General features: G+C 40.3%; 1 protein-coding gene across 4 annotated transcripts in view; it reads right to left on the bottom strand.

Annotated features, from left to right (window-relative positions):
* Positions 1-426: 426 nt before the first annotated feature.
* Positions 427-27,258, bottom strand: part of tnr (tenascin R (restrictin, janusin)) — a 144,598-nt gene continuing 117,766 nt past the window's right edge. For all 4 annotated transcript variants that reach the window (XM_035788072.2, XM_035788075.2, XM_035788074.2 and 1 more), the window contains 7 exons: positions 21,625-21,755; positions 19,268-19,400; positions 18,824-18,975; positions 18,568-18,664; positions 10,216-10,377; positions 9,654-9,817; positions 427-8,365 (listed from right to left, as the gene is read on the bottom strand). In XM_035788072.2, coding sequence (XP_035643965.1) covers positions 8,243-8,365; positions 9,654-9,817; positions 10,216-10,377; positions 18,568-18,664; positions 18,824-18,975; positions 19,268-19,400; positions 21,625-21,755 — 962 coding nt within the window. In that variant the 3' untranslated portion in view covers positions 427-8,242. The remainder of the gene's footprint in view (positions 8,366-9,653; positions 9,818-10,215; positions 10,378-18,567; positions 18,665-18,823; positions 18,976-19,267; positions 19,401-21,624; positions 21,756-27,258) is intronic.

The following is a 27,258-nucleotide window of genomic DNA, read 5'->3' as shown; positions in this document are numbered from 1 at the left end:
TTCACAAAGAAAAGAAGACTCTCCCCGGGACGTTGCTATTTGGGGCACAGACTAATGTCTCCGTCAGGCTCTTCCTCTTTGGGTCAGTTAGTGTTGAGTATGATGGCAGCCCCTTTGCTGCAGCCATCACAGAGAATCCCATCATTGCATGACCCAACACAACACAAAATCACCCACATATTTATTTAACTTTCAGTCAATCACTTTCATGAACTCACAACATGTTGTACATGTGAGTTACTGAGAATACATTCTCTGTAAAAACAAATAGGCCAAGAGATAGGAGTATTGAATGAAATTCAAGCAAAAAACAACTATTAGTTTGAGTGAAATTACTGTTAGATTGTTGTGTTTATTTATAAAGCATGTAAATGGTCTTGAAACAGAAAATAACATCTGAAATAACCGCACTTGTAAACAGCAAAATTGACTATTGGAATATTTTATTAATATGTAGAAAATGTATTAAAAAATTTACTATACAGTACATGTTTTAAGTCAAACTAGAACTAATCTGATCAGTAATATCCAAGATTATACAACACAATCCAGATACTAATCAAAGTAGCTTTTCCACGTTCTCAATCTTCCTCAACATTCTTCATGGGATCTTAAGCCAAACAGGTAAAGTACACCTTTTAACATTCCTTGGGGCTCTTTTCAGCTATACAACAGTGTTGCATCAATGGAACAATTAATAACATAGCTGTGTCTAGTAGTCATAAATACCACAATATAAATAAATGACCGGAAAATATTCCACACACTTACTCTAAGCCTGATTAAATCACACAACAGAGGAACAGATTGTGGTTTTGAGTAGTGAGCCAGTGCGAGTTGTTGTTCCAGTAAATTGTGAAGCTGTGATTGGTTAAGTAATGGGGAAATATGGAACATTCTGAAGCACTAGATGAGCTGCTACCATCTGTTATGCAAATGAATAATAGAGTAAAGTCTGCCCTCGACATTGTTAGAAAAATGCAGTCTTAATTTCACTCCCATGCTGAGACAGAAAAATCTTCAGACCTCTCTCAGATATAAATACAAAGATCTGCTGTGTGTGTTCCAGATAAAACAGAGAAAGACGCTTCACAGTATCTAATCTATTCAAATAGAAGAGAAGCTTCTCATACAAGTCACCGCTCATAAATCCTTTAAGGTCGAGATGCTAACTTGGCCTCAGGCCACATTCAAAACTCTAACTGCATCCCAAATGGCACACTATTATGTATATAGTGCACTACTTTTGACCCTGGTCAGGGAATAGGGTACCATTTGGGATGCAGGTCCAATCTGACTATTGTCCTGATCCTCCTACATCAGCTCCTGGGTAGAGAGGGCAACAACATTAATTTAGAATGCCTACTAACAGAGTAACAGCAATGTTATTTCCACAGCATATCAAAAAAGGTCAAATCTATATTTCTGAGCACTAAGCACTAATGATTCTAGGGCAATATAATCAAAGACACGGGTAAACAAACCAAGGTACCTAATTGGCATTGTTTCCAATAGGACCAAATGAAACACAGTGGCAGAACAAGCAAGGACGTGGGCAGAGCCAAGCACGAGCTAGTGAGATCCTACTGGTGCTTTTTAGCATGTATTTGCATATTTCCGTTAGGGAACGCCTTCTCTGTGAAGTACGTGTGTGCAATAACTCAATTCGCCCTTGTACTCCTACTACCAACACATTATTTGCACTCTGTTCGTAACAGATTCTAGTTTTGGGAGCAGAAAACTGTATTGAGAGCAAAGATAATTAGCAGAATGTCGGCCAGGTTTCTTCTAGCTCAATTTTCTCCCACTTCCCACCACTGGACCTTTGTATTTGATGTATTTGATGGTGAGTGGAAATTCTAAACCAATGCTTCAGTTGAATCTAGCTCCTTCTTCTGTCAGTGATATAATCATCCTAAAGTGATGAGATAATTCACCCATAATCTGCATGATGTTTTATACTGCCATGCAATTGTCCGTCATTTAATTTACATAGGCTCTGTGATAAACTGTGACTAAAGCATTAGTCTTTTCTGTGAGGTTGATTATGTGCAGTCCTATTATCAGAACCATAGAAATGGAATCACAACGGTGTGTGTTAGACCCATTCTAGTGATTATATTTCTATGATCAGAACTATTCCTTCTCCTTTATGATGAAAGTGATGGCAATGGAGCAATAGTAGGACAGATCGAGTTGGCCCTAAGGGGAAATACATTTTTTCCCCCGAAAATGTAAGAATTAACCACATTCTTCCCGAGTGGCGCAGTGGACTAAGGCACTGCATTTCAGTGCTAGAGGTGTCACTACAAACCCTGGTTTGATCCTGGGCTGTATCACAACCAGCTGTGATTGAGAGTCCCATAGGGTGGCACACAATTTGCTCAGCGTCCTCCGGGTTAGGCCAAAGTAAGAATTTGTTCTTAACTGACTTGCCTAGTTAAATAAAATAAAAACATCTATACAGTTCCAGTCAAAAGTTTGGACTCACCTACTCATTCAAAGGTTTTTGTTTATTTTTACTATTTTCTACATTGTAAGATAATATTGAAGACAGCAAAACTATGAAATAACACATATGGGAATCAGTAAATAACCAAAAAAAGGTGTTAAACAAATCAAAATATATTTTAAATGTATATTCTTCAAACTAGCCACTCTTTGCCTTGATTACAGCTTTGCACACGCTTGGCATTCTCTCAACCAGTATCATGAAGTATTTGCCTGGAAAGCATTTCAATGAAAAGGTGTGCCTTGTTAAAAGTTAATTTGTGGATTTTCTTTCCTTCTGAAATGCGTCAATCAGTTGTGTTGTGGCAAGGTAGGGGTGGTATACAGAAGATAGCCCTAATTGGTAAAAGACCAAGTCAATATCATTGCAGGAATCAAAAAAAAGCAAAGAGAAATGACAGTCCATCATTACTTTCAGACATGAAGTTCAATCAATCTGGAAAATTTCAAGAACTTTTAAAGTTTCTTCAAGTGCAGTCGCAAAAACCATCAAGCGCTATGATAAACTGGCTCTCATGAGGACCGCCACAGGAAAGGAAGACCCAGAGTTACCTCTGCCGCAGGGGATAAGTTAATTAGAGTAACCAGCCTCAGAAATTGCAGCCCAAATAAGTGCTTCACAGAGTTCAAGCAACAGACACATCTCAACATCAACTGTTCAGAGGAAACTGTGTGAAACAGGCCTTCATGGTCAAATTGCTGAAAAGTAACCACCAGTAAAGGACACCAAAAAGAAGAATAGACTTGATTGGGCCAAGAAACACTAGCAATGGACATTAGACCGGTGGAAATCTGTCCTATGGTCTGATTTTTGGTCCCAACCGTCGTGTCTTTGTGAGACCCAGAGTAGGTGAACAGATGATCTCTGCATGTATGGTTCCCACCATGAAGCATGGAGGGTGAGGTGTGATGGTGTGGGGGTGCTTTGCTGTGACACCGCCAGTGATTTATTTAGATTTCAAGGCACACATAACCAGCATGTCTACCACAGCATTCTGCAGTGATACACCATCCCATCTGGTTTGCACTTAGTGACTATCATTTGTTTTCAACAGGACAATGACCCATCACACCTCCATGCTGTTTAAGGGCTACTTGACCAAGAAGGATGGAGTGCTACATCAAATGACCTGGCCTCCATAATCACCTGACCTCTATCCAATTGAGATGGTTTGGGATGAGTTGGGCCACAAAGTGAATCAAAAGCAGCAAATAAGTGCTCATTATACGTGGAAACTCCATCAAGACTGTTGGCAAAACATTCCAGGTGAAGCTGGTTGAGAGAATGTCAAGACTGTGCAAAGGTGGAATCCATGCTCAGGGTGGCTACTTTGAAGTATCTCCCCAAAAAATTGGTTACTACATGATTCCGTATGTGTTTTTTAAAATAGTTTTGATGTCTTCACTATTATTCTATAATGTAAAAAATAGGATAAATAAAGAAACCCCTGCAATGAGTAGGTGTGTCCAAACTTTTGAATGGTACTGTCTATTATTCCGCTTCACAGTTGCTGTCTAGTAGAGGTCTGACAATGCCTGGTAGATGTATACTTTATTTACACGGTTCAGTTTCCACAGTTTATGGAATTAGTTCCAGCATCGCAAATACTCCTGTTACGTACACTACATGGCCAAAAGTATATGGACACTTGCTTGTCAAACATATCGTTTCAAAATCATGGGCATTAATATGAAGTTGGTCCCCCTTTGCTGCTCTAACAGCCTTCATTCTTCTGTGAAGGCTTTCCGTTAGATGTCGGAACATTGCTGCAGGGCTTCCATTCAGCCACAATAGCATTACAGAAGTCGGGCACTGATGTTAGTCGATTAGGCATTAGTCGCAGTCTGCGTTCAAATTAATCCCTAAGGTTTAAGGTCAGGGCTCTGTGCAGTTCCAGTCAAGTTCTTCCACAACAATCTCGACAAACCATTTCTGTATGGACCTGAAATCATGCTGAAACAGGAAAGAGCCTTCCTCAAACTGTTGCCACAAAGTTCGGAGTACAGAATTGTCTAGAATGTCATTGCATGCTGTGGCGTTAAGATTTCCCTTTACTGGAACTAAAGGGCCTAGCCTGAACCATGAAAAACAGCCCCAGATCGTTATTCCTCCTCCACCAAACTTTACAGTTGTCACTATGCAGTCAGACAGGGAGCGTTCTCATGGCATCTGCCAAACCCAGAATTGTCCGTCGGACTACCAGATGGGGAAGCCTAATTTATCACTCCATAGAACGCATTTCCACTGATCCAGAGTCCAATGTTGGCGGACTGTACACCACTCCAGCTGACACTTGGCATTGCGCATGGTGATCTTAGGCTTGTGTGCGGCTGCTCGGCCACGGAAACCCAATTCATGAAGTTGTGCTAAAGCTGTGCTGACGTCGCTTCCGGAGGCAGTTTGGAAGGTTGAACAATTTGGAAGGTTGAAAATGTTTACACGCTATGCGCTTCAGCACTCGGCGGTCCTGTTCTGTAAGCTTGTATGGCCTACCACTTTGCAGCTGAGCCGTTATTGCTCCTAGACGTTTCCACTTCACAATAACAGCACTTACAGTTGACCGGGGCAGCTGTAGCAAGGCAGATATTTGACAAACTGACTTGTTGGTGCCAAGTTGAAAGTCACTGAGATCTTCATTGTACAGCCAATGTTTGTCTATGGAGATTGCATGGCGGTGTGCCCGATTGTATACAACTGTCATCAATGGGTGTGGCTGAAGTAGCTGAATCCACTCATTTGAAGGGGTGTCCACATACTTTTGACAATTTAGTGCATGTGCAAAGTGTTGTCCTGGAGTGTAAAGGCATGATTAAACAACTTTATATTCAGCATATTTAAATTCTATTACCTTTCTTACAGACAATACATTTTTAGTGAGCATTTATTTTCCTCCTCGGTATCCCTCAATCTGTTTATAATCTTTAGCACTCAGCATTTTCTCAGCCACCATTGATTATATGCATTTGCACTTGAGGTTCCCTTCAATAGTTAGATGTGCTTTTACATCGTAAGCCAAACACAAGATAACAGTATCTTAATACTCTAATACCTTTCAATCAAAATTGTAGTTCTTTGTAGATATTCTCTCTTTAGGCTCCCCTGAAACCATAACAAAACAGGTAAGGGTATTTAATCACTGCATTTTCAATACTTTTCCAGCTCAGACCTCAACTTGAATTCTTGGAAGAGATTCTGGGGGTTTAAATAGTGACAACTAGCTTAATGTGTGTGGACATTGCACACAGCCCTGCTAAACCAGGGGTGTGAAGGAAAAGGTTAAGTTACTGAAACAATCATAACATAAATAAGAACTACAGTATACCTGTCCTACAGCTTGGAATAGGCCTGCAACAACTTCTGGATAATCTTCTGGATAATCAGAACACTTCACTTGACCAAGCTTGAGGCTTTGCAAAATAAGACTGTGTCATTCTGATTGATTGATTGACAATTCATTAATTTCAGATTTCTGTGAAAGAGAGCAGGAATCAGTAAGCATTTGGATTACAATTCGGGCACACCAGCTTTTGACAAAAGTGATATCTCTTATGTTACATACATTCCATCTGTTATCTACAGAGCTTCATCACTCTCATTCCTTGCACAAAGTGCCATGAAGCAAAGTTAGTCTAAGTAGTTAATAAATAAGTACACATCCTATTCTAGTAAAAAGGAAAACACTATGTCTTTCTCTGGGAGATGCATTGCATTAACAGATCTGAAACAGTCACTTGACAAGCAGAATTCAGAGGAGAATTTCTACATTTAAATTCAAAAGTAAATCAAAATCAAATCACATTTTATTTGTCACATGCGCTGAATACAAAGGGTATGGCATTTACTGTGAAATGCTTGCTTAAGAGCCCTTCCCAACGATGCAGATTCTGATGACACGTTTGTTGTTACCATGGAGGTGTTGATCATGATTGTTAGCATGCAGTAGGCTCACCCCTTTTCAAAACAAGTCTGTGTTAACAACTATGGTTAGAACAATAGGGGAAGTAGTATCAGCGTTTCTTAATGCTTCTATATTACTCTGCATCTACAAGGGTAAATACTGAAATATGTCTCCTCCTCCTAATTCTTATATGGATATATTAGTACCAGTAGTCTATAGGATGGAGAATCACCATTGTTTCAAGTCATCAAGTCTAAAGGACAATGAACGACATAAAATGTACAAAATGATTATGACCCACTGTGTGGTTGTTACAGTTTGTAGAGATTGGGTGAGGGTATTTAAGCCATTCTGAATGAAAATATTTGTCAATTAGTCAATAAAAACAACTAAGGAGAACAATACAGTTAAACGATTTGATGAAAAGTATTGGATAAGTAGGATTACAGTGTATCCATCAAATGTACATCGAGGACATGAGGGGTTCTCTACAGCAGGCCAAGTGTTACTTGCACTGGTGGCATAACATAGTTAAACATTAAATACGGGTGAGACAGGAGGATTGTATAACGTACAGGACGACTATCGAACACCAACATACAGTAAATGAGCTTATCAATTTTAAATAATTTGCTAAAATACTGACAAAGAACTAATGTTCACAAAGTAACCATTAGAATTGTTGCTGGGCCTAAAACCGAGGATCACAAAAACATCTGCTAAGGTGATGATGAGGCTACAAAGAAAGAGAGCTCTGTCGACAGCGCATTTTCTCTTCAGCAAATCTTTGGTTTCATGTCAGAACTATTAGCACCATCAATGCAAGTAACATAGCGGGGAAACATTTGAGAGTGCTAATTCCTAAACAGGATCTTCAGTTGGAATCTCCTCATGGAGAATACTGTATGTGAATATTGGTCAACAATGTTATATATTTGAGTTATGCAGGGCAGTGTAAAGACAAGTATTGAATGACAATGGTCATACTATGTATTACCTCAGCGCAAATAACTTGCTCACTGTTATTTTCTTACTAAATGGGCACTGGAGTCTAGGCCTATACATTTCAAGTTGAGCAGCTATTGTTTGATGATCCTGTTTCTTCCATTCCAACAAGGGTGTGGATTTGGGATTTTATTGTATATTCAAAAGCAAATTGGACAAATGGACATAAATAAATAAATCAATAGCTGATGTTGAATCCACTGCTACAGGCTGGTGTGTAGCTTGGTGATTGCTAATGATGATTGGCTCATTATGAGTGCCAATGTTTTTGTCAATGTCCAATGAATTTCTCCATGCAGGCATTTGACTATGAAACTCATGGAGGGTTGCTATTTCAACAAAAAAATATCATTAACAAGGCATCAAATTATATCATGTAATAAATTAACTTTGTTACAATATCAGTTATAAAAATAGAGATATCTTACTTGTTTACGGGCATATAGAATTTTGTTAAAATTACTTTTTTTAAATGGGGAAAATAATCCTAGCTCTCATGTACTTATATTGTATAGATAGAGAGAAGATCATGACAGCTACTCTGAGTTCATCTCTTCACCTTCCAGGACAGGGCAAATAACTAAACACAAAAACGTTATGGTTTACCCCCCAATTTTAGCAAATAGATAGCCTTAAAATCCAGACTGAATGGATTGTGAAACAAACATGAAACAGAGCTGAGTTCAGTCTGGATATCTAGGCTAGCTAACAGAACCATTGTCATTCAAATTTTGTATAAATTGCATAGCTCCTCCTTTTGTCTTTCAGCCTTATGTAAAAGTAGGAACAGCAAGCTGGATTGGGGTTGAGGGGTAAGGTGTAGGGGTTTATTCTGGAGGAGTGGACCTCCTTCGCTTGCCACTGATGCTGCGGTAGTTGAACGGCCTCATTTTCATCTCCACAAAGGGGACAGAGAACTCATGGCCCTTCCAGTGGTACCAGTTGATACCCTGTATAGGATGAAGAGAGGACAAAATGTAGGATCAAGAGAGAACCGTGTTCAGAAACAAAGATATCTGATATTACACAACGTGGTTTTCTTAGAATATGTACAGTGCACTTCATTTATCAAGGATGTGCGTACGCTACAAACTTTACTATATGACTTATACAGTATGTCTAATATGGATATTGTCCTCAATGTTCAGTTCACTTCTAATTCAAATGTGACATCCTCAGCTGTCTCCTGAGCTGTCTCCTGTCTCCTCAGCTGTCTCAGACCAACCTTAGTGGTATTTCTAAAATTGCCCATTGTGCTGTTCAGAAAAATGTGTGGACATTTTCAATGCTATTTGTGGTTTGAACTCACTATGGTCATTGTAGACCATAATTCAATTAGTGGATAAAAACGAATTCAGACATTCTTATCTTACCTACAGTACAATGCACAGGTAACTGCCAAAATAAAGGAAACACTTGATTAAATTAGGGATACAAAGTATATTGAAAGCAGGTGCTTCCACACAGGTGTGGTTCCTGAGTTTAATTAAACAATTAACATCCCATCATGCTTAGGGTCATGTATAAATAAGTCCAGTTGCCCATTATTTTGGCTACCATGGCTAGAAGAGGAGATCTCAGTGACTTTGAAAGAAGATTCTCAAAGGAGTATAGGGGGTTTAAAGTGTGTGTGTGTGTGTGAGCGTGTGTGAGTGAGTACGTGTGTGTGTCTCAGTCACCAGATCTCAATTGAGCACCATTGGGAGATTCTGGAGCGGCCCTTGAAACAGCGTTTTCCACCACCATCAATAAAACACCAAATTAGGGAATTTCTTATGCAAGAATGGTGTTGCATCCCTCCAATAGAGTTCCAGACACTTGTAGAATCTATGCCAAAGCACATTGAAGCTGTTCTGGCAGCTCGTGGTCCCATGCCCTATTAAGACACTATGTTGGTGTTTCCTTTATTTTTGTAGTTATCTGTAGCTAGTTCCTCTTTTTATGTCTGAGATCATTTCATGTCATCAAAAGGTTATATTGGAAACTGCTGATCTGTGTAATGTTGCAAGGCTTCTGTAGTAGTCTCATCAAAAGCTCTTTACAAGACTCTTACTTGTGACAAATATCACACTGTTGGGAAAGCAGTAAGAGATTTAAAGTTGTCTTTACATCTTTAATGGAAATGACTGTGAATCTCACAGAGTGTGGCCTTTAATTCCAGTCATCACAGTGGTAAGCTGAGGCAGCTGTTCAGTCCCACTGCTCAGTCCCAGTGCGGATGATAACAGGGACACCAACCTGACTGTGTCTCGACTCGCCGTATTTCCCGTTCAGGTTGGCCCGATGGCAATTTTTGTACCACCAGGCTCCTTTGTAGGACAGAGCACAGTTGGTCACGGCGATGTCATTGTCTCTGTCCTTGGTGGAGAAGGGACGGCCTTGGTGATAGCTCAGCGAGTCCCCTGTGACAGGGAATAAAAATGAATTGAACTGACGGAACCAGCAAATGACTGGCAGTCTGAAGCGTATAATACTACAGGGCTAGAGCCAAGTGTTGAGGGATGGGGGATAAGGCTTTTATTGTTCAGTGGGGCGGCAGGTAGCCTAGTGGTTAGATCGTTGGCCAGTAACCAAAAGGTTGCTAGATCAAATCCCCGAGCTGACAAGGTAAAAATCTGACGTTCTGCCCCTGAACAATGCAGTTCACCTACTGTTCCTGGGCCGTCATTGTAAATAAGAATTTGTTCTTAACTGACTTGCCTGGTAACATAAATAGAGATAGAGATCATATATGTTTAATAGATCAGTTGATTGGTCTTAAATCAGCACCACATAGAATAGAGTGTACATAAGCGCTCACCAGCTGTGCCATTGTACTCTCCTATCCTGAGTTTGTACAGATTCCTGACGTCTCCAATGGCAAACTTGTCATAGCTGGCGTAGACAGACTCCTGGCCATCCTTCATGTCGATCCGGAGCTCATAGCGACCTTGAGCTGAGAGCTTCTGTATGTTGTCCAAACCTGAAGAAGAAGAAGAGACAAAAACACACAAATATTGCACATACACACCAGTCAAAAGTTTGGACACACCTACTCATTCAAGGTTTTTTCTTTATTTTTTACTATTTTCTACATTGTAGAATAATAGTGAAGACATCAAAACTATGAAATAACACATATGGAATCATGTAGTAAGCAAAAAAGTGTTAAACAAATCAAAATACATTTTATATTTGAGATTCTTCAAAGTAGCAACCCTTTGCCTTGATGACAGATTTGCACCACTCTTGGCATTCTCTCAACCAGCTTCACCTGGAATGCATTTCAAACAGTCTTGAAGGAGTTCCCACATACACTGAGCACCTGTTGGCTGCTTTTCCGTCACACTGGGGTCTTCACTATCATATTATTATACTATAAAATAGTAAAATAAAGAAAAACCCTTGAATGAATAAGTGTCCAAACATTTGACTGGTACTGTGTATACACACTATATACACAAGTATGTGGACACCCCTTCAAATTAGTGGATTTGTCTATTTCAGCCATACTGTTGCTAACGGGTGTATAAAATCGAGCACACAGCCATGCAATATCCATAGACAAACATTGGTAGTAGAACGGCCAGTACTGAAGAGCTCAGTTACATTCAATGTGGCACTGTCATAGGATGCCACCTTTCCAACAAGGCAGTTCGTCAAATTTCTGCCCTGTTAGAGCTGCCCCAGTCAACTTTAAGTGCTGTTATTGTGAAGTGAAAATGTCTATGAATGGCTCAGCCGTGAAGTGATTGGCCACACAAGCTCACAGAATGGGACCGCCGTGTGCTGAAGTGCATAATGTACTCACAACTGAGTTCCAAACTGCTTCTGGAAGCAACATCAGCACAATAACTATTTTCTCGGGAGCTTCGTGAAATGGGTTTCCATGGCCGAGCAGGCGCACACAAGCCTAAGATCACCATGCGCAATGCCAAGCATCAGCTGGAGTGGTGTATAGCTCGCTGCCATTGGACTCTGGAGTGATGAATCACGCTTCACCATCTGGTTGTCCGACGGACAAATCTGGGTTTGGCGGATGCCAGGAGTTCGCTACCAGCCCCAATGCATAGTGTCAACTGTAAAGTTTGGTCAAGGAGGAATAATGGTTTGGGACTTTTCATGGGCTAGGTCCTTTAGTTCCAGTGAAGGGAAATCTTAACGCTACAGCATACAATGACATTCTAGACTATTCTGTACTTCCAACTCTGTGGCAACAGTTTGTGGAAGGCCCTTTCCTGTTTCAGCATGACAATGCCCCGTGCACAAAGCAAGGTCTATACAGAAATGGTTTGTCGAGATTGGTGTGGAAGAACTTGACTGGCCTGCACAGAGCACAGAGCCCTGACCTCAGCCCCATCGAAGACCTTTGGGATGTATTGGAACGCCGACTGTGAGCCAGGCCTAATCGGCTAATATCGGTGCCGACCTCACGAATGCTCTTGTGGCTGAATGGAAGCAAGTCCCTGCGGCAATGTTCAAAAATCTAGTGGAAAGCCTTCCAACAAGAGTGGAGGTTGTTATATCAGCAAAGGGGAGACCAACTGCGTATTAATGCCCATAATTTTGGAATGAGATGTTCGACAAGCAGGTGTCCACATTCTTTTGGTCATGTAGTATATATGGTGCATTCGGACAGTATTCAGACCCCTTGACTTTTTCCACATTTTGTTACATTACAGCCTTATTCTAAAATTAACTGAATAAATGTTTTCCTCATAAATCTACACACATTACCCCAAAATGACAAAGTGGAAACAGGTTTTTAGAAAAAATAAAAAAAATAAATACCTTTATTGTATAAGCATTCAGAACCTTTGCTATGAGACTCGAGATTGAGCTCAGGTGCATCCTGTTTCCATTGATCATCCTTGAGATGTTTCTAAAACTTGAGTGGAGTCCATCTGTGGTAAATTCAATTGATTGGACATGATTTGAAAGGCACACCGCCTGTCTATATAAGGTGTCCCAGTTGACAGGCCATGAGGTTGAAGGAATTGTCCTTTGAGCTCCGACACAGGATTGTGTCCAGGCACAGATCTGGGGAAGGGTACCAAAACATTTATGCAGCCTTGAAGGTCCCCAAGAGCACAGTGGCCTCCATCATTCTTAAATGGTGGTCTTGGAACCACCATCTTGGAACCACCATAAATGGTGGTCTTGGAACCACCAAGACTCTTCCTAGAGCTTTCCCAGCCAAAATGAACAAATCCAGGGAAAAGCGCCTTGATCAGGGAGGTGACCAAAAACCTCAGTCACTCAGACCTCTACAGTTCCTCTGTGGAGATGGGAGAATGTTCCAGAAGTTCAACCATATCTGCAGCACTCCACCAATCAGGTCATTATGGTAGAGTGGCCAGATGGAAGCCACTCCTCAGTAAAAGGTACATGACAGCCCGCTTGGAGTTCGCCAAAAGGCATCTAAAAGACTCAATGCATGAGAAACAAGATTCTCTGGTCCGATGAAACCAAGATTGAACTCTATGGCCTTATTGTCACGTCTGGAGGAAAGCTGGCACCATCCCTACGGTGAAGCATGGTGTTTGCAGCATCATGCTGTGGGGATGTTTTTCAGCTGCAGGGACTGGGAGACTAATCAGGATCGAGGGAAAGATGAACTGATTAAAGTAGAAAGAGATCCTTGATGAAAACCTGCTCCAGAACGCTCAGGACCTCAGACTGAGGCGAAGGTTCACCTTCCAAAAGGACAATGATCCTAAGCACACAGCTAAGACAACGAAGGAATGGCTTCGGGACAAGTCTGAATTTCCTTGAGTGACCCAGCAGAGCCTGGACTTGAACCCGATCCAACATCTTTGGAGAGACCTGAAAATAGCTGTGCAGAGACGCTCCCCATCCAACCTGACAGAGCTTCAGAGGATATGCAGAGAAGGGAAAAACTCCCCAAATACAGGTGTGTTAAGCATGTAGTGTCATACCAAAGACGACTCGAGGCTGTAATCGTAGGTACTTCAACAAAGTACTGAGTAAAGGGTCTGAATAATTATGTAAATGTTATATTATATTATATAAACTGATTTTTGCTTCAGCATTATGGGGTATTGTGTGTAGATTGATGAGGGGAAAAAATGTTTTCAAACATTTTACAATAAGGCTGTAACCTAACAAAATGTGGAAAAAGGAAATTGGTCTTAATACTTTCCGAGTGCACTGTGTGTGTGTATGTATGTATGTATGTATGTATGTATGTATGTATGTATGTATGTATGTATGTATGTATGTATGTATGTATGTATGTATGTATGTATGTATGTATGTATGTGTATATGTATATGTATATGTATATATATATATAACAAGTCAAACGTTTGGGCACACCTACTCATTCAAAGGTTAATCTTTATATTTACTTTTTTCTACATTGTAGAATAATAGTAAAGACATCAACATTATTAAATAACACATGTGGAATCATGTAGTAATTATTCAAAGAAACCACCCTTTGCCTTGAAGACAGCTTTGCACACTCTTGACATTCTCTCAACCAGCTTCACCTGGAATGCTTTTCCAACTGTCTTGAAGGAGTTCCCACATATGCTGAGCACTTTTTTGGCTGCTTTTCCTTCACTCTGCGGTCCAATTCATCCCAAACTATCTCAATTGGGTTGAGGTCGGGTGATTGTGGAGGACAGACCATCTGATGCAGCACTCCATCACTCTTCTTCTTGGTCAAATAGCCCTTACACAGCCTGGATGTGTGTTGGGTCATTCTCCTGTTGAAAAACAAATGATAGTCACACTAAGCGGAAACCAGATGGGATGGCGTATCACTGCAGAATGCTGGTTAAGAATGCCTTGAATTCTTAATAAATTGACCACAGTGTCACCAGCAAAGCACCCCTACACCAACACACCTCCTCCTCCATGCTTCAAGGCAGGAACCATACATGCAGAGATCATCCGTTCACCTACTCTGCTTCTCACAAAGACATGGTGTTTGGAACCAAAAATCTCAAATTTGGACTCATCAGACCAAAGGACAGATTTCTGCCTGTCTAATGTCCATTGCTCGTGTTACTTAGCCCAGGCAAGTCTCCTCTTCTGATTGGTGTCCTTTAGTAGTGGTTTCTTTGCAGCGATTCGGCCATGAAGGCATGTTTCACAGTCTCTGAACAGTTGATGCTGAGATGTGTCTTGCTTGAACTCTGTGAAGCACTTATTTGGGCTGCAATTTCTGAGGCAGGTAACTCTGATGAACTTATCCTCTGCAGCAGAGGTAACTCTGGGTCCTCCTTTCCTGTGGCGGTTTTTATGAGAGCCAGTTTCACCATAGCGCTTGCGACTGCACTTGAAGAATCTTCAAAGTCCTTTTCATTTTCCGGATTGACTGACCTTTATGTCTTGAAATAATGATGGCCTGTCATTTGTCTTTGCTTATTTGAGCTGTTCTTTCCATAATATGGACTTGGCCTTTTACCAAATAGGGCTATATTCTGTATATCACCCCTACCTTGTCACTATACAACTGATTTGCATTAAGGAAAGAAATTCCACAAATAAACTTTTAACAAGGGTCACCTGTTAATTGAAGCTGGTTGAGAGTATGCCAAGAGTGTGTAAAGCTGTCATCAAGGCAAAGAGTGGCTAATATAAAATACATTTTGATTTGTTTAACACTTTTTGGTCACTACATGATTCCATATGTGTTATTTCATAGTTTTGATGTCTACACTTTCGTCCTACGATGTAGAAAATAGTAAAAACAAAGAAAAAACATTGGAGTAGGTGTGTCCAAACTTTTGACTGGTACTGTATGTATATAAAATCATTTCTCATTTCAAATGATAACGGTCACTTACTCAAGTCTAAAATTAACTTCTACCTGCACCTTGACATGGTTAAAACTGATGCACACAGCAAATTACATGTAGAGATAACAGGAAGTGGTCAGATGGTGAAAAGTGTCCATATCTTCCAGTCAACAGTCTGTGGCGGATTTGGCCTTGCTGCTACTGCCAGCCCAGAGCCTAGCCAGGCTGTGATGATAAGGACCAGCGAGATTATACCCATCTTTCCCAAGATAACAAACCTTCCTGCTTGGCATGGATGTTTCCTGTTTAACCTCAAGCTGAAAATCATATGATGTTGTAGATGCCTCATGATAGCAGATGGCAGTTTTTTGAAGCTGTCAAGCTTCCGATGATAAGCATTGGGCTGAACCAGAGCAAAACTGGGCTTGGTCTTCGATATGTCAGCAAAAGATACAGTCGGCATTAGAAAGCAAAGAAGGCACTTGGTGGTGACAGGGGAAAAGCAATTGCTGTAATAAGATGTGTTAAACATTGAGTGAACTCAGATTTGCCATCGCAGAATCATCTGCTCTTCATCGCTTAGATAGCTTAGTTCTTCATTACAAATTGCCAGCAGGATTAAAAATGCACTCAGAGGCTGTATTCTGTTCAAATTTTATCTCCTAAATTAACATCTCTTATAATTTTATTAGCCATCTTACTCCTACACTTCCACAGAAATGAGGGGGCAAATTAAAAAGTGCAATAATAATTGCATATTGCACAACTGCATCAATTTCTTTATATTACGACCTCAAATGGACAATATATTTGGCCAGGGTCACAGGTCAATGAGTCCGATTAATGGATAGCGCCCCAACTGTAATAAAAATGGGCTTTTAAAAAAAAAACGGCCTCTGATAATATAATCCGCTAATTCCCGTTTCTTCCGTGTGAGCAAATCGTTATCTTAAGTGTCCCAGTAGATAGAGCTCTTCCATATGAGCAATACCAAATGCTACTGTGTCTCCCTGTACTGCAGGATGTTGTAGATAAGGTCAGGTGCTGTGTGCTTACATCATCTGAAGCTCCACTATGCTGTCCTCCGGGAGCACCACTATTCTCCTCTCATGGTCATATCTATCTATACCAGTGGCGGTCACTGCCGTTTAAGATGAGGGAAGAGGATTTTTTGAGGGCCTGACTTCTATGACAGTATATTGGATGACTCTCATTCATATTCCATTCACCCAGTTCAATGTAACACTGATAGGTTTAGGCTACTACAAGATGCTCAAATTGTTCGCTATACCCATCATGAGGTTGCTACTACCTAGCCTATGAATGAAAGTTTACAATGTAGGTGCACACAGGTCGAAAGACAAATTTGGACACATGGACAGAGAGTGACATTCATTAACGCCTTTCACACTCTTGCTTGCATCTAGCTGATATAGGGTGTAATCATTAGTCCAATAGATGCACGCGAGAGTTTCTACTGGACAAATTCAGGTATGTTTATCCCAGTTTTGTTCTGTTTACTACCGTTTAAGAAACTTTTTTTGAACAGAATCGGCAGAATGAATGCACCCCTGATCAGCCATTTGGGGCGCAGAATGGGTCTGCCAGCAGGAGTGAACACAGAACTGAGTCAGGGGAAATGAAACCAATGAAGTCATAAGGAATATTTACTGGATGAGAAGTGCTTTTACCAATCAGGAATGAGTCATGAATCATAGTCGTTTACCAGGATCTGTGTGTCACTAGTAAATGTGGTACAGCCTGGTTAGGGTCTTAGTGGCATTTGCTGATATAGAAAGAGGCATGGATGAACGCTCTGATGTAAATGCAGGGTCATCAAGACTCTAATGTTCTAAAGGTTAAATTAATTAACAATCCTTTTATCAAACAGACAGATTTGGGTTCTGAAAGTGTACTGTCTTGTCATTCTATTTTTCTAATTAAAAGTACCAAAAGTATTTCTCAAGGTCGGAATCTCTGTTATGAAGTATTCATGGGTACAATCTTTTATCTATTTCCAAAACAATAACATGAAAACTGGCCCATGAAGAAACAGCTTTTCTAATGAATATAATTATGGCTATTATAATGAGATTTGCAGAAATGTTTCACAGTGCATCAAAGGAGCGAGCCTTTTGTTTTGTTTCAGAATCAGAGAATTTATGAAAAACAATTAACATGCAGTGAGAAATGAGAGCAGAATATATCCATTAATAAATCACAGAACTAGTGTCGTGAAGTAATATATATATATATGAGAGAGAGAGAGAGAGAGAGAGAGAGAGAGAGAGAGAGAGAGAGCGAGAGAGAGAGAGAGAGCGAGAGAGAGCGAGAGAGAGCGAGAGAGAGCGAGAGAGAGCGAGAGAGAGCGAGAGAGAGCGAGAGAGAGAGAGAGAGAGAGAGACTACAAACAAATGTGTAAATGAGGGCCCACCCTGCAACCTTATTGGATAACGCTGGGCAGACCTCTTGCTAGCTGTCACTCAAATGCCAAGTGCTGAAGCTCATTGGCTACAACTCAAATTGCGCTCCAGCAGGTATATTGCACTGGTCATCTCCAAAGCCAGCACTTACTTTGGTCGCCTTTCCTTCCAGTTCTCTGCTTCCAATGACTGGTACGAATTGCAAAAATCTCTGAAGCTGGAGTCTTAAATCTCCCTCTCTAACTTTAAGCATCAGCTGTCAGAGCAGCTTACCGATCACTGTACCTGTACACAGCCAATCTGTGAATAGCACACTCGACTACCTTATCCCCACATTATTACTTACCCTCTTGCTCTTTTGCACCCCAGTATCTCTACTTGCACATCATTATATGCACATCTATCACTCCAGTAGTAATGCTAAATTGTAATTATTTTCACCTCTGTGGCCTATTTATTGCCTACCTCCCTATTCTTCTACATTTGCACACACTGTACATAGATTTTTCAATTTTTATTTTATTTTGTGTTTTTGACTGTACGTTTGTTTATGAGTAACTCTGTGTTGTTGTTTTTGTCACACTGCTTTGCATTATCTTGGCCAGGTCGCAGTTGTAAATGAGAACTTGTTATCAACTGGCCTACCTGGTTATATAAAGGTGAAATAAAAATGTTAAAATTAAAAGGCCCAACTTCAGGAAAACAGTCGCTTACAAACTATGGATTTCGTGGCAAATTGAGGTGTGACAGTAATTATTTTCATAGCTTATGCATGAACTACACATTGACACATCCAGCCCAGGTATTTAAAAAAAAATTCTTAGTCACCAAAGTACTGGAGCATGTATTTAAGTAGTGTACAATTCAAACTACATTCTCTATCCCAGAAGTGGGGGTACCTCTCTAGAGAGCTAGATACAAAGTACCTCCGAAAAAGTGTTATGGGGTTGAGATGAGTCATCAAGAAAACAGTCTTACCGAGCCAGAATTCATCCTCTAGGTTTCCAAAGCCGACCCTGTAGTCACTCCACTTCCTGGAGAAGTCTGTCAGGCCGTTCTGACGACGTTGGAACACCTGAAACACAGATACAGATACAGATAAGACCAGGTGACAAAACTTTATTCTACCAACATTTTGATAAAGTACAGTCCCAAATGGCACCCTTTTCACTGAAGTGTTGGGTGTTGTTGGGTTTTTGTCTGCAAGGTATATGTCTTGCTATGAGACACTTACAATCCAGCCTCCTTCATCTGAGGTCATATCACAGTAGACCTGCACTCCCTGATTGGCATCTCTGTTGATGTAGATGGTGTAGACGCCATTGAGGGACTCCCCGTTCAACAGATGCTGGGCACAGTTCTGGGGGGTGGCAAACAGACGATTTCCTGGAGAGGAGGAGAACAGAGCACATGAGATCAGCTCAACACAATGGAGAATCACCAGGACGGGGCCGTATTCATAAAGTGTGTCATAGTAGGACTGCTTATATAGGACTGCTGATACAGGATCATAGTGAATATGATTATATAGACAGGGGAGATCTGATCCTAGATTAGCTATCCTACTCTGAGATGCTTATTGAATATGGGATTGGACTTTAGATAGAGATTGTGGATATGGGGATAAATGGTAAATGTGTGTGTATATCTGTGTGCTTGCATGCGTGTGTGTGTTTACCTGTTGTGAAGGCCGTAGAGACGATTCCGCTGGTCTCTAATCCCCTGGCAGCCTGCAACCTCACAGTGTATTCTGTGGTTTCTGCCAGCCCCTCCAGACGGATCCAAGTGTCCTCGGCATCCAGGATCAGCTCCTGTAGTACCCCCCACACACACACACACACAGGAACTATGAGTGGATATGGTACAGCAAACTGTTTTATCTAGATACAATCTGAACAATTGTACCGCAGACAGTAGCCCAAAGAGGGGACTCTGACTCCTACTGTACCAACAAACAACAAAAGCACCCAGGCACATCTACAGAAATGAAAAATGTAGGTGAGGCCAATTTACATGTTGAATTCATTATTCAGTGTTGTTGGTCCTTATACAACTCTGTCCTGTGTTTTTCTTACAGTTAAAAAGTAGAACTTAAATCACAGATTGAGGAGAGGAAAGGACCTTATCAGACACTGGTGCTATAAGGAGCTGCCAGGAAGAAGAAGAATTTATATTTCTATCTAAATCTCAAGATGGCTCAATTCCCTTTCGTTGCTTTTGACAAACCGACTTTTATCACGCGGATCTTCTGATGGCATCATGTTTCTCTCAGAGATCTCTTTTTCTGGCAGATGAAAAAGAGATCTTTGATAAGCTCTCTAGGAGCCTGCCGTGACAGCAGAGTGAACTGTGAATTTAATGGGGCTTTGAGCCACATGAAATATCTATGAAGAACTGGATGAAATATTCAGCCATTTTGTAAAAAGTCACACATTTTAAGGCAATTTGTTGGATGAATTATGCAGTTAAAGCCGCTCTTTAATTGATGTTTCTCTCACAATGTTTACACCTTACACTGTTTCGCTGTCGTTTTTGTGTAAAGATTATTATTTTTTGTTAGAAAGACTTGTTAGTAATAGAAATATTTGCATGTTTGTAATTGTTGATCATGTACAAGGAATCATTTACAATAGAGGTTGCCTAATTACTGTATATAATCTAGTATTGCTCTGATCTGGAAGGTCAACATATAATTCATAACCAAACTAAAACAGATTGCTGTGTTGAATATGAACATTATATTAACAGAGAGAGGAGGTTGGGAATAATTTATGCGGACAGAAATGAACTCAAACAGAGAAACATAGTCTGTGACTTAAACCAACTCCTCTGTGCATGACTGACACCCACTGGACAAACACAAGCACCAAAGAAGGTCAATATAGTAAAACACATGCATCTTAACAGATGTGTGTGTGTGTGTGTGTGTGTGTGTGTGTGTGTGTGTGTGTGTGTGTGTGTGTGTGTGTGTGTGTGTGTGTGTGTGTGTGTGTGTGTGTGTGTGTGTGTGTGTTGAAAGATATAGAAAAGACGAAGACAGTGAGTACAGTACAGTCTTGAGCTCTTTCTGTGACTTCGTACCAAATGGCACTCTATTCCCTTTATAGTGTACTACATTTGACCAGAGCCCTATGGGAATAGGTTGCCATTTGGGACGTATCCTTGGGCTCTGTCTGTATGATGTAATTAGTTGAGAGAGAGATCTGCTGCAGAATATCAGGGGAATTGTTCCTGGTGAGTCATTAATAGAGGTATTGCATCAGAATAGACCGGTTAATCTACTTTATTATTATTACCCAGCTACATCAAAGAATTTTATTAAAATGAAAAATGTTCCAGGAGGCAAATTAAAAGATCTAAATGGCTCTATTGCCTGGGCATCCACTGTGGAGTAGAGCTGCATGGGCCTGTATTAAGAGGCAATTTGTCTGGGAGATACAGGATGTCCACTGTTTTGGTAGCTTCAAAACGCTACCGGTAACATTCACATTACGGCTCATATATTATCAATCATATCTCCTGTGAGCACGTTTGGCTTGATACAGCAGGCTACAGTGTGTGATTTAGATTGGAAATTCATAGACAAAGACAAGGCAGTATTTTGGCAGCTTGAAAACACTACACATAACACTTATGGCTCATATCAATAGGGCTGGCACAATTACAGTATAACCGTGTAAAATAAAAATAAAAACATTAAAAACATTACTGACAGATGTGGATGAAAACCCTCATGAAAATAAAATAAGTCAAAAATGTTTTGGGTGGAATGAACAGGGACAGACGGGAATTTGTATGGTTATTGATCCTAGCTGAAATGTAAAATGGTCTACTGTTTAAAAAAGTATATATGGTGACCGTGGTCATTTGGCAGGCCAATTACCATCATCCAAAATTCCATGACCGTCACAGCCCTACATCTCAATTCCCCATGTGAGCTTCTTTGGCCTGATTATACAGTTCAGTGTGTGTCTGTGTGAGAGTGATTGGAAACTCTTCATGATGAAGTTATACGACCTACTGTATTCTACTTACCTTTCTGTTGCCGTCCACTGACTTGTATGTGAGCATGTAGTTGTCGATGTCTGCGATGGGCGGTTGCCAGGAGATGAGGGCACTGCGGTGGTTCACCTCGCTAGCCGTCAGGTTCAGAGGAGCGTCCATGGCTACAGGGGACCAATCAAATAGCAGATTATTACATAACAGTTCCATTGAGTCAAATCATTATGTCTGGTGGTCAATCTTTAAAAATCCATATACTGTACTTAAATTGTAAATATTGCCCAATTATGGTCTATCTCCTAATAAGATGACCCCCCTCTAGCGGACCTTAGTTGAAGTAACCCTTCTGAACATGCATTCTCATGTCCTTTACCCAGCATCCATAACTGCAAAATGTTTTATCTGCTGAAAATTCACGCTAAAAAAAGAATTAGCCATTCCAAACAGAAGATTTTTACCCAAGACCCTATCCTCCTCTCACATCTAGATAGCTGATACATGCACTCCTTTTCCTATCTCTCTCATTTTCATATCTCCCTCCTCCTGTTGTCCTCAGGTGTTTTTAGGGGGGATCTATGACAGTTCAGTAATCAACAGCGTGTTCTACCACTGATAGCCTCGGGACTGAAGGATTTTCTACATGAGATGCAATGACATCTCAACACTGCAGTAGTGCCGACGAGAGGAAATTACAATGTGGATGTCCACACTGACCTGACTGCCTCTTCCAGGAGAGACTGTCACTCTCCTCAACATGACTGCAATGCCTGAGAGAGTGTTTATCTTTCCTTTCCCTTTCATCCCCCTTTCATCGTGATGGACACTGATTCAACATTTTCATGTCGTCCGAGGGCACATCTCAGAAGCTTTTTCAGTCATCACAATGCCTACACTTCTCTCTTGTTTCTTTTCTCTCTCGCTCACTCTCTCACTCTCTGATCTCAGTCAATTCTTTCTCGACTCTCTCTCTCTCATTCCCTCTCTTTAATTACAGTATACCTGCACTCTGAGGCGTGTTAACACTCTTTACAATAGGACGTTCTGTAACATTCTAATGTTCTATAGTTTTGCCACATGCAAATGTAGAGGTGTCTCAATAGACAAACAGATGGCAAGGGCAGTAATGAATTATTATTACTATTACTCCTGTTTGCATTGTACTGAGACAAAATAAACATGTTTCCTTCAAGAAACAATTATAAAGTTCATCCCAATGCACTGGTTCAGGTGGATACTAAACCAAGCTTTAGTTATTTGGAAGAAACAAAAACTTCTGTGAATAACATCTCTCACTGGTCAAGTCTTTTAGAAAGTGAGTCAACCAATAACTTCATGCTCATAAGAGGTCATCAACACTGGAACTATTTATCAGAGCATAACAGCCAGTGAAACAAAGCATAAGCACATCAAAAACATTTAATGAGATGCAAATTAAGAGCAAAGAAGCCCAATAAAGTCTGGTGAATTTCGCCATCCCATCCAGTGATTATGTGTCAACATCAGACAACAAGGCTGGGACTGGAGTAGCAAAGCCAATGGCCTGTGACACTTTAGACAAATTCATTTAGCCAAAAACAGTGTCAATAAATTAAGTTTTGCAAAGGCCACTGTTTGATTAAACATTGGGGAATTTCCCCTCATTCTAGGGAGACTTTTACTGCAAGACACAAGACCAAAATAAAGCCAGAAAAAAGTACTGGTTGTTGTTTTTTCTGGGAATAAGTTTTTGTACTCTACAGAGGCAGAGCAACAGCCCACGTGTTCTGAAAATGTTCATGCAGCTCCAGCACTGTGCAGACTGGATAAAACTCTGCCGCTCTGCTCCCTTGGGGATATTAATGGCCTGCTGCTGACAGAGAATTTTTGTCTCAAAAATAAGTTTAGAGCCCCAACTAAACTAAACTAGACCATTTTCTCCCCTCGTCTTCTCCCTCCCCTGCCGTAGAGTAGGTATGATCTCATTGGCTTGTGGAGGTCGTTAGCTAGGAGTAAGGTGGTATATTAGGACAGCCTCAGTCTCGGCAAGTCCTGCGGAGATTGAAAAAAATCTTGCTGAGACAGAGGCTGTCCTAATATGGACACTGTATAGCAGGAGTAGAAACATGGTCAGCCACTGCAAGGGCCTCAGTAAGAGGGGCAATGATTCCTGTTGCTAATTAGACACACTATCTGGGAGGTGTAAAAGGGCACCCGTTAATTGAATAGGAGCAAGTTTCAAGTAGCTCCAGGTAGCCTGCCTTTCTCTGAGTAGTCTGTTTGTACAGCTTCTTGAACATGTGATTCAGAAATTCCACATTTTGATGTGTTATAGTCTGGATTTAAAATGTATTATATTTAGATGTTGTGTCTCTGGCATACACACAATAACCCATATTGAAGTGGAATTATGTTATTACAAATTCATTTAAAATGAAAAGCTGAAATTTCTTGAGTCAATGAGTATTCAACACCTTTGTTATGGCAAGCCTAAACAAGTTCAGGAGTAAAGATGTCACATCCCATGTTCAAGAATAGGCTTTTTCTCACTCACTCTAGGTTAAATAAAAACGAAATCTCCAAAATATTGTTACTTTTTAAACAAAGAGATTATTATTATTATTATAATTAATGAATTTAGAATGATATAAAAGTCCTTTAGATATTCTCAGATATTCTAAAAGATCCTAACAGAAAATGCCCCTTAGATATTAATTTAGAATCCTCCAATCCTCTAAATGTAATTATTGGCAGAGAGACACGTCATTGAAAAATATATATTTTTAGATATACTGTAGGACCACCATAGGTGAAATGAGTCTCACTAGTGTTGAGTAATGTGCTGTTAAAAGTGGTGTAGGTCTAATTTCTTTAAAGAGCATATTGAAGTTAGAAGCTAGGATTTGAAGCAATAGCTTGCAACTATTTTAGCACCATTTTACGCTGCTCTGAGACAAGCATGGGGACTAGTCTTGACAAATCAATAATATTTTTATTTTCACTTAATCTCCGTTTGGGTATTGGTTAGACTAGAATTAGAAAATTAGGGTGCAGAAATATTATGCTCTTAGTGTAACCTTTATTTAACTAGGCAAGTCAGTTAAGAACACATTTTTATTTACAAGGACAGCCTACTTCTTCCTCCCCATTGGGGAATTGAACCCCGGTCTCCCACGTGCCCTGCCTGCAAGACACAGGTATTATTTTGCTAAATAGCCCAGTAATGTACTTCCGACTGTCACGTTATACAGTGACATATTTTCCGTTCCATCCTAATGGAAACCCAGAGGGATTTTTGTTTTTCTTGTAATATAAACACCATAATATTAATCAAATTAATTAAGCAAGTACAAGTTAAAAGTTTGGAAACAACTTCTCATTCCAGGATTTTGCTTTATTTGTATTATTTTCTACATTGTAGAATAATAGTGAAGCCATCACAACTATGAAATAACACATATGGAATCAGTTAAGCTAATGGTTATTTTAAAACAGTAACAGAGTTTAATGGCTTTGACAGGAGAAAACTGAGGATGGATCAACAACATTCTAGTTACTCCACAAAACTAACTTACATGACAGGGTGAAAAGAAGTTAGCCTGTACATGATAATAATATTCCAAAACATGCATCCTGTTTGCAATAAGACACTAAAGGAAAACTGCAAAAAATGTGGCAAAGAAATGAACTTCATGTCCTGAATGCAAAGCGTTATGTTTGGGGCAAATCGAACTCAACACACCACTGAGTACTACTCTTCATATTTTCAAGTATGGTGGTGGCTGCATCATGTCATGAGTATGCTTGTCATTGGAAAGGAATAGGGATGTACTTATTTTTTATACACAAATAAATAGAGCTAAGCACAGGCAAAATCCTAGAGGAAAATGTGGTTCAGTTGTAACAATTGTCCTCTTCTTCTGACGAGGAGTAAGAGATGTTGGACCAATGTGCAGCATGGTAAGTGTCCATTTTAAAATAACAATGTGAATGAACAAATGAACAAACGAAAACGAAAATCGAAACAGTCCCGTATGGTACAAACACAGGAAACCAGGCTACCTAAGTATGGTTCTCAATCAGGGACAACGAATGACAGCTGCCTCTGATTGAGAACCATACCAGGCAAAACACAGAAATCCCAAATCATAGAAAAAGGAACATAGACAACCCACCCAACTCACGCCCTGACCATACTAAAACAAAGACATAACAAAAGAACTAAGGTCAGAACGTGACATCAGTCTGCTTTCCAACAGACACTGGGAGACAAATTCACCTTTCAGCAGGACAATGACTTAAAACACAAGGCCAAATATACACTGGAGTTGCTTACAAAGACAACATTGAATGTTCCTGAGTGGCGTAGTTACAGATTTAAATAAAATCGGCTGGAAAATCTATGGTAAGACTTGAAAATGGCTGTATAGCAATGATCAACAACTATCTTGACAGAGCTTGATCGACGTAAACAAGAATAATGTTTAAATATTGTACAATCCAGGTGTGGAAAGCTCTTAGATACTTGTATTGTATTGAATACTTGCAGTTGAAGTCGAAGTTTACATAAACTTAGGTTGGAGTCATTAAAACTTGTTTTTCAACCATTCCACAAAGGTCTTGGTAACACACTATATTTTTGGCAAGTCGGTTAGGACATCTACTAAGTTTACATACACTAAGTTGACTGTGCCCTTAAAGAGCTTGGAAAATTCCAGAAAATTATGTCATGGCTTTAGAAGCTTCTGATAGGCTAATTGACAACATTTGAGTCAATTGGAGGTGTACCTGTGGATGTATTTCGAGGCCTACCTTCAAACTCAGTGCCTCTTTGCTTGACATCATGGGGAAATCAAAAGAAATCAGCTGAGACCTCAGAAAAGAAAATGTAGACCTCCACAAGGAGCAATTTCCAAACGCCTGAAGGTACCACTTTAATCTGTACACAAGTACACAACAATAGTACCCACGTATAAACACCATGGGACCTCGCAGCAGTCATACCGCTCAGGAAGGAAAAGCGTTCTGTCTCCTAGAGATGAACGTACTTTGGTGGGGAAAGTGCAAATCAATCCCAGAACAGCAAAGGACCTTGTGACGATGCTGGAGGAAACAGGTACAAAAGTATCTACTGTATATCCACAGTAAAACGAGTCCTATATTGACATAACCTGAAATGCTGCTCAGCAAGTAAGAAGCCACTGCTCCAAAACCACCATAAAAAAATCCAGACTACAGTTTTCGACTGCACATGGGGACAAAGATCGTACTTTTTTGGAGAAATGTCCTCTGTTCTGATGAAAGAAAAATTTAACTGTTTTGCCATAATGACCATTGTAATGTTTGGAGTAAAAAGGGGAGGCTTGCAAGCCGAAGAACACCATCGCAACCGTGAATCACGGGGGTGGCAGCATCATGTTGTGGTGGTGCTTTGTTGCAGGAGGGACTAGTGCACTTCACAAAATAGATGGCATCATGAGGGAGGAAAATAATGTAGATATATTGAAGCAACATCTCAAGACATCAGTCAGGAAGTTTAAAGCTTGGTCGTAAATGGGTCTTCCAAATGGACAATGACCCCAAGCATACTTCCAAAGTTGTGGCAAAATGGCAACAAAGTCAAGGTATTGGAGTGGCCATCACAGAGCCCTGACCTTAATCCCATAGAATATTTGTGGGCAGAATTGAAAA

This window comes from Oncorhynchus keta, chromosome 15 (assembly GCF_023373465.1).
Source record: "Oncorhynchus keta strain PuntledgeMale-10-30-2019 chromosome 15, Oket_V2, whole genome shotgun sequence".
Taxonomy (NCBI): Eukaryota; Metazoa; Chordata; class Actinopteri; order Salmoniformes; family Salmonidae; genus Oncorhynchus; species Oncorhynchus keta.
The sequence above is the reverse complement of the archived record's forward strand: the minus strand, read 5'-3'. Positions and strand labels throughout refer to the sequence as shown.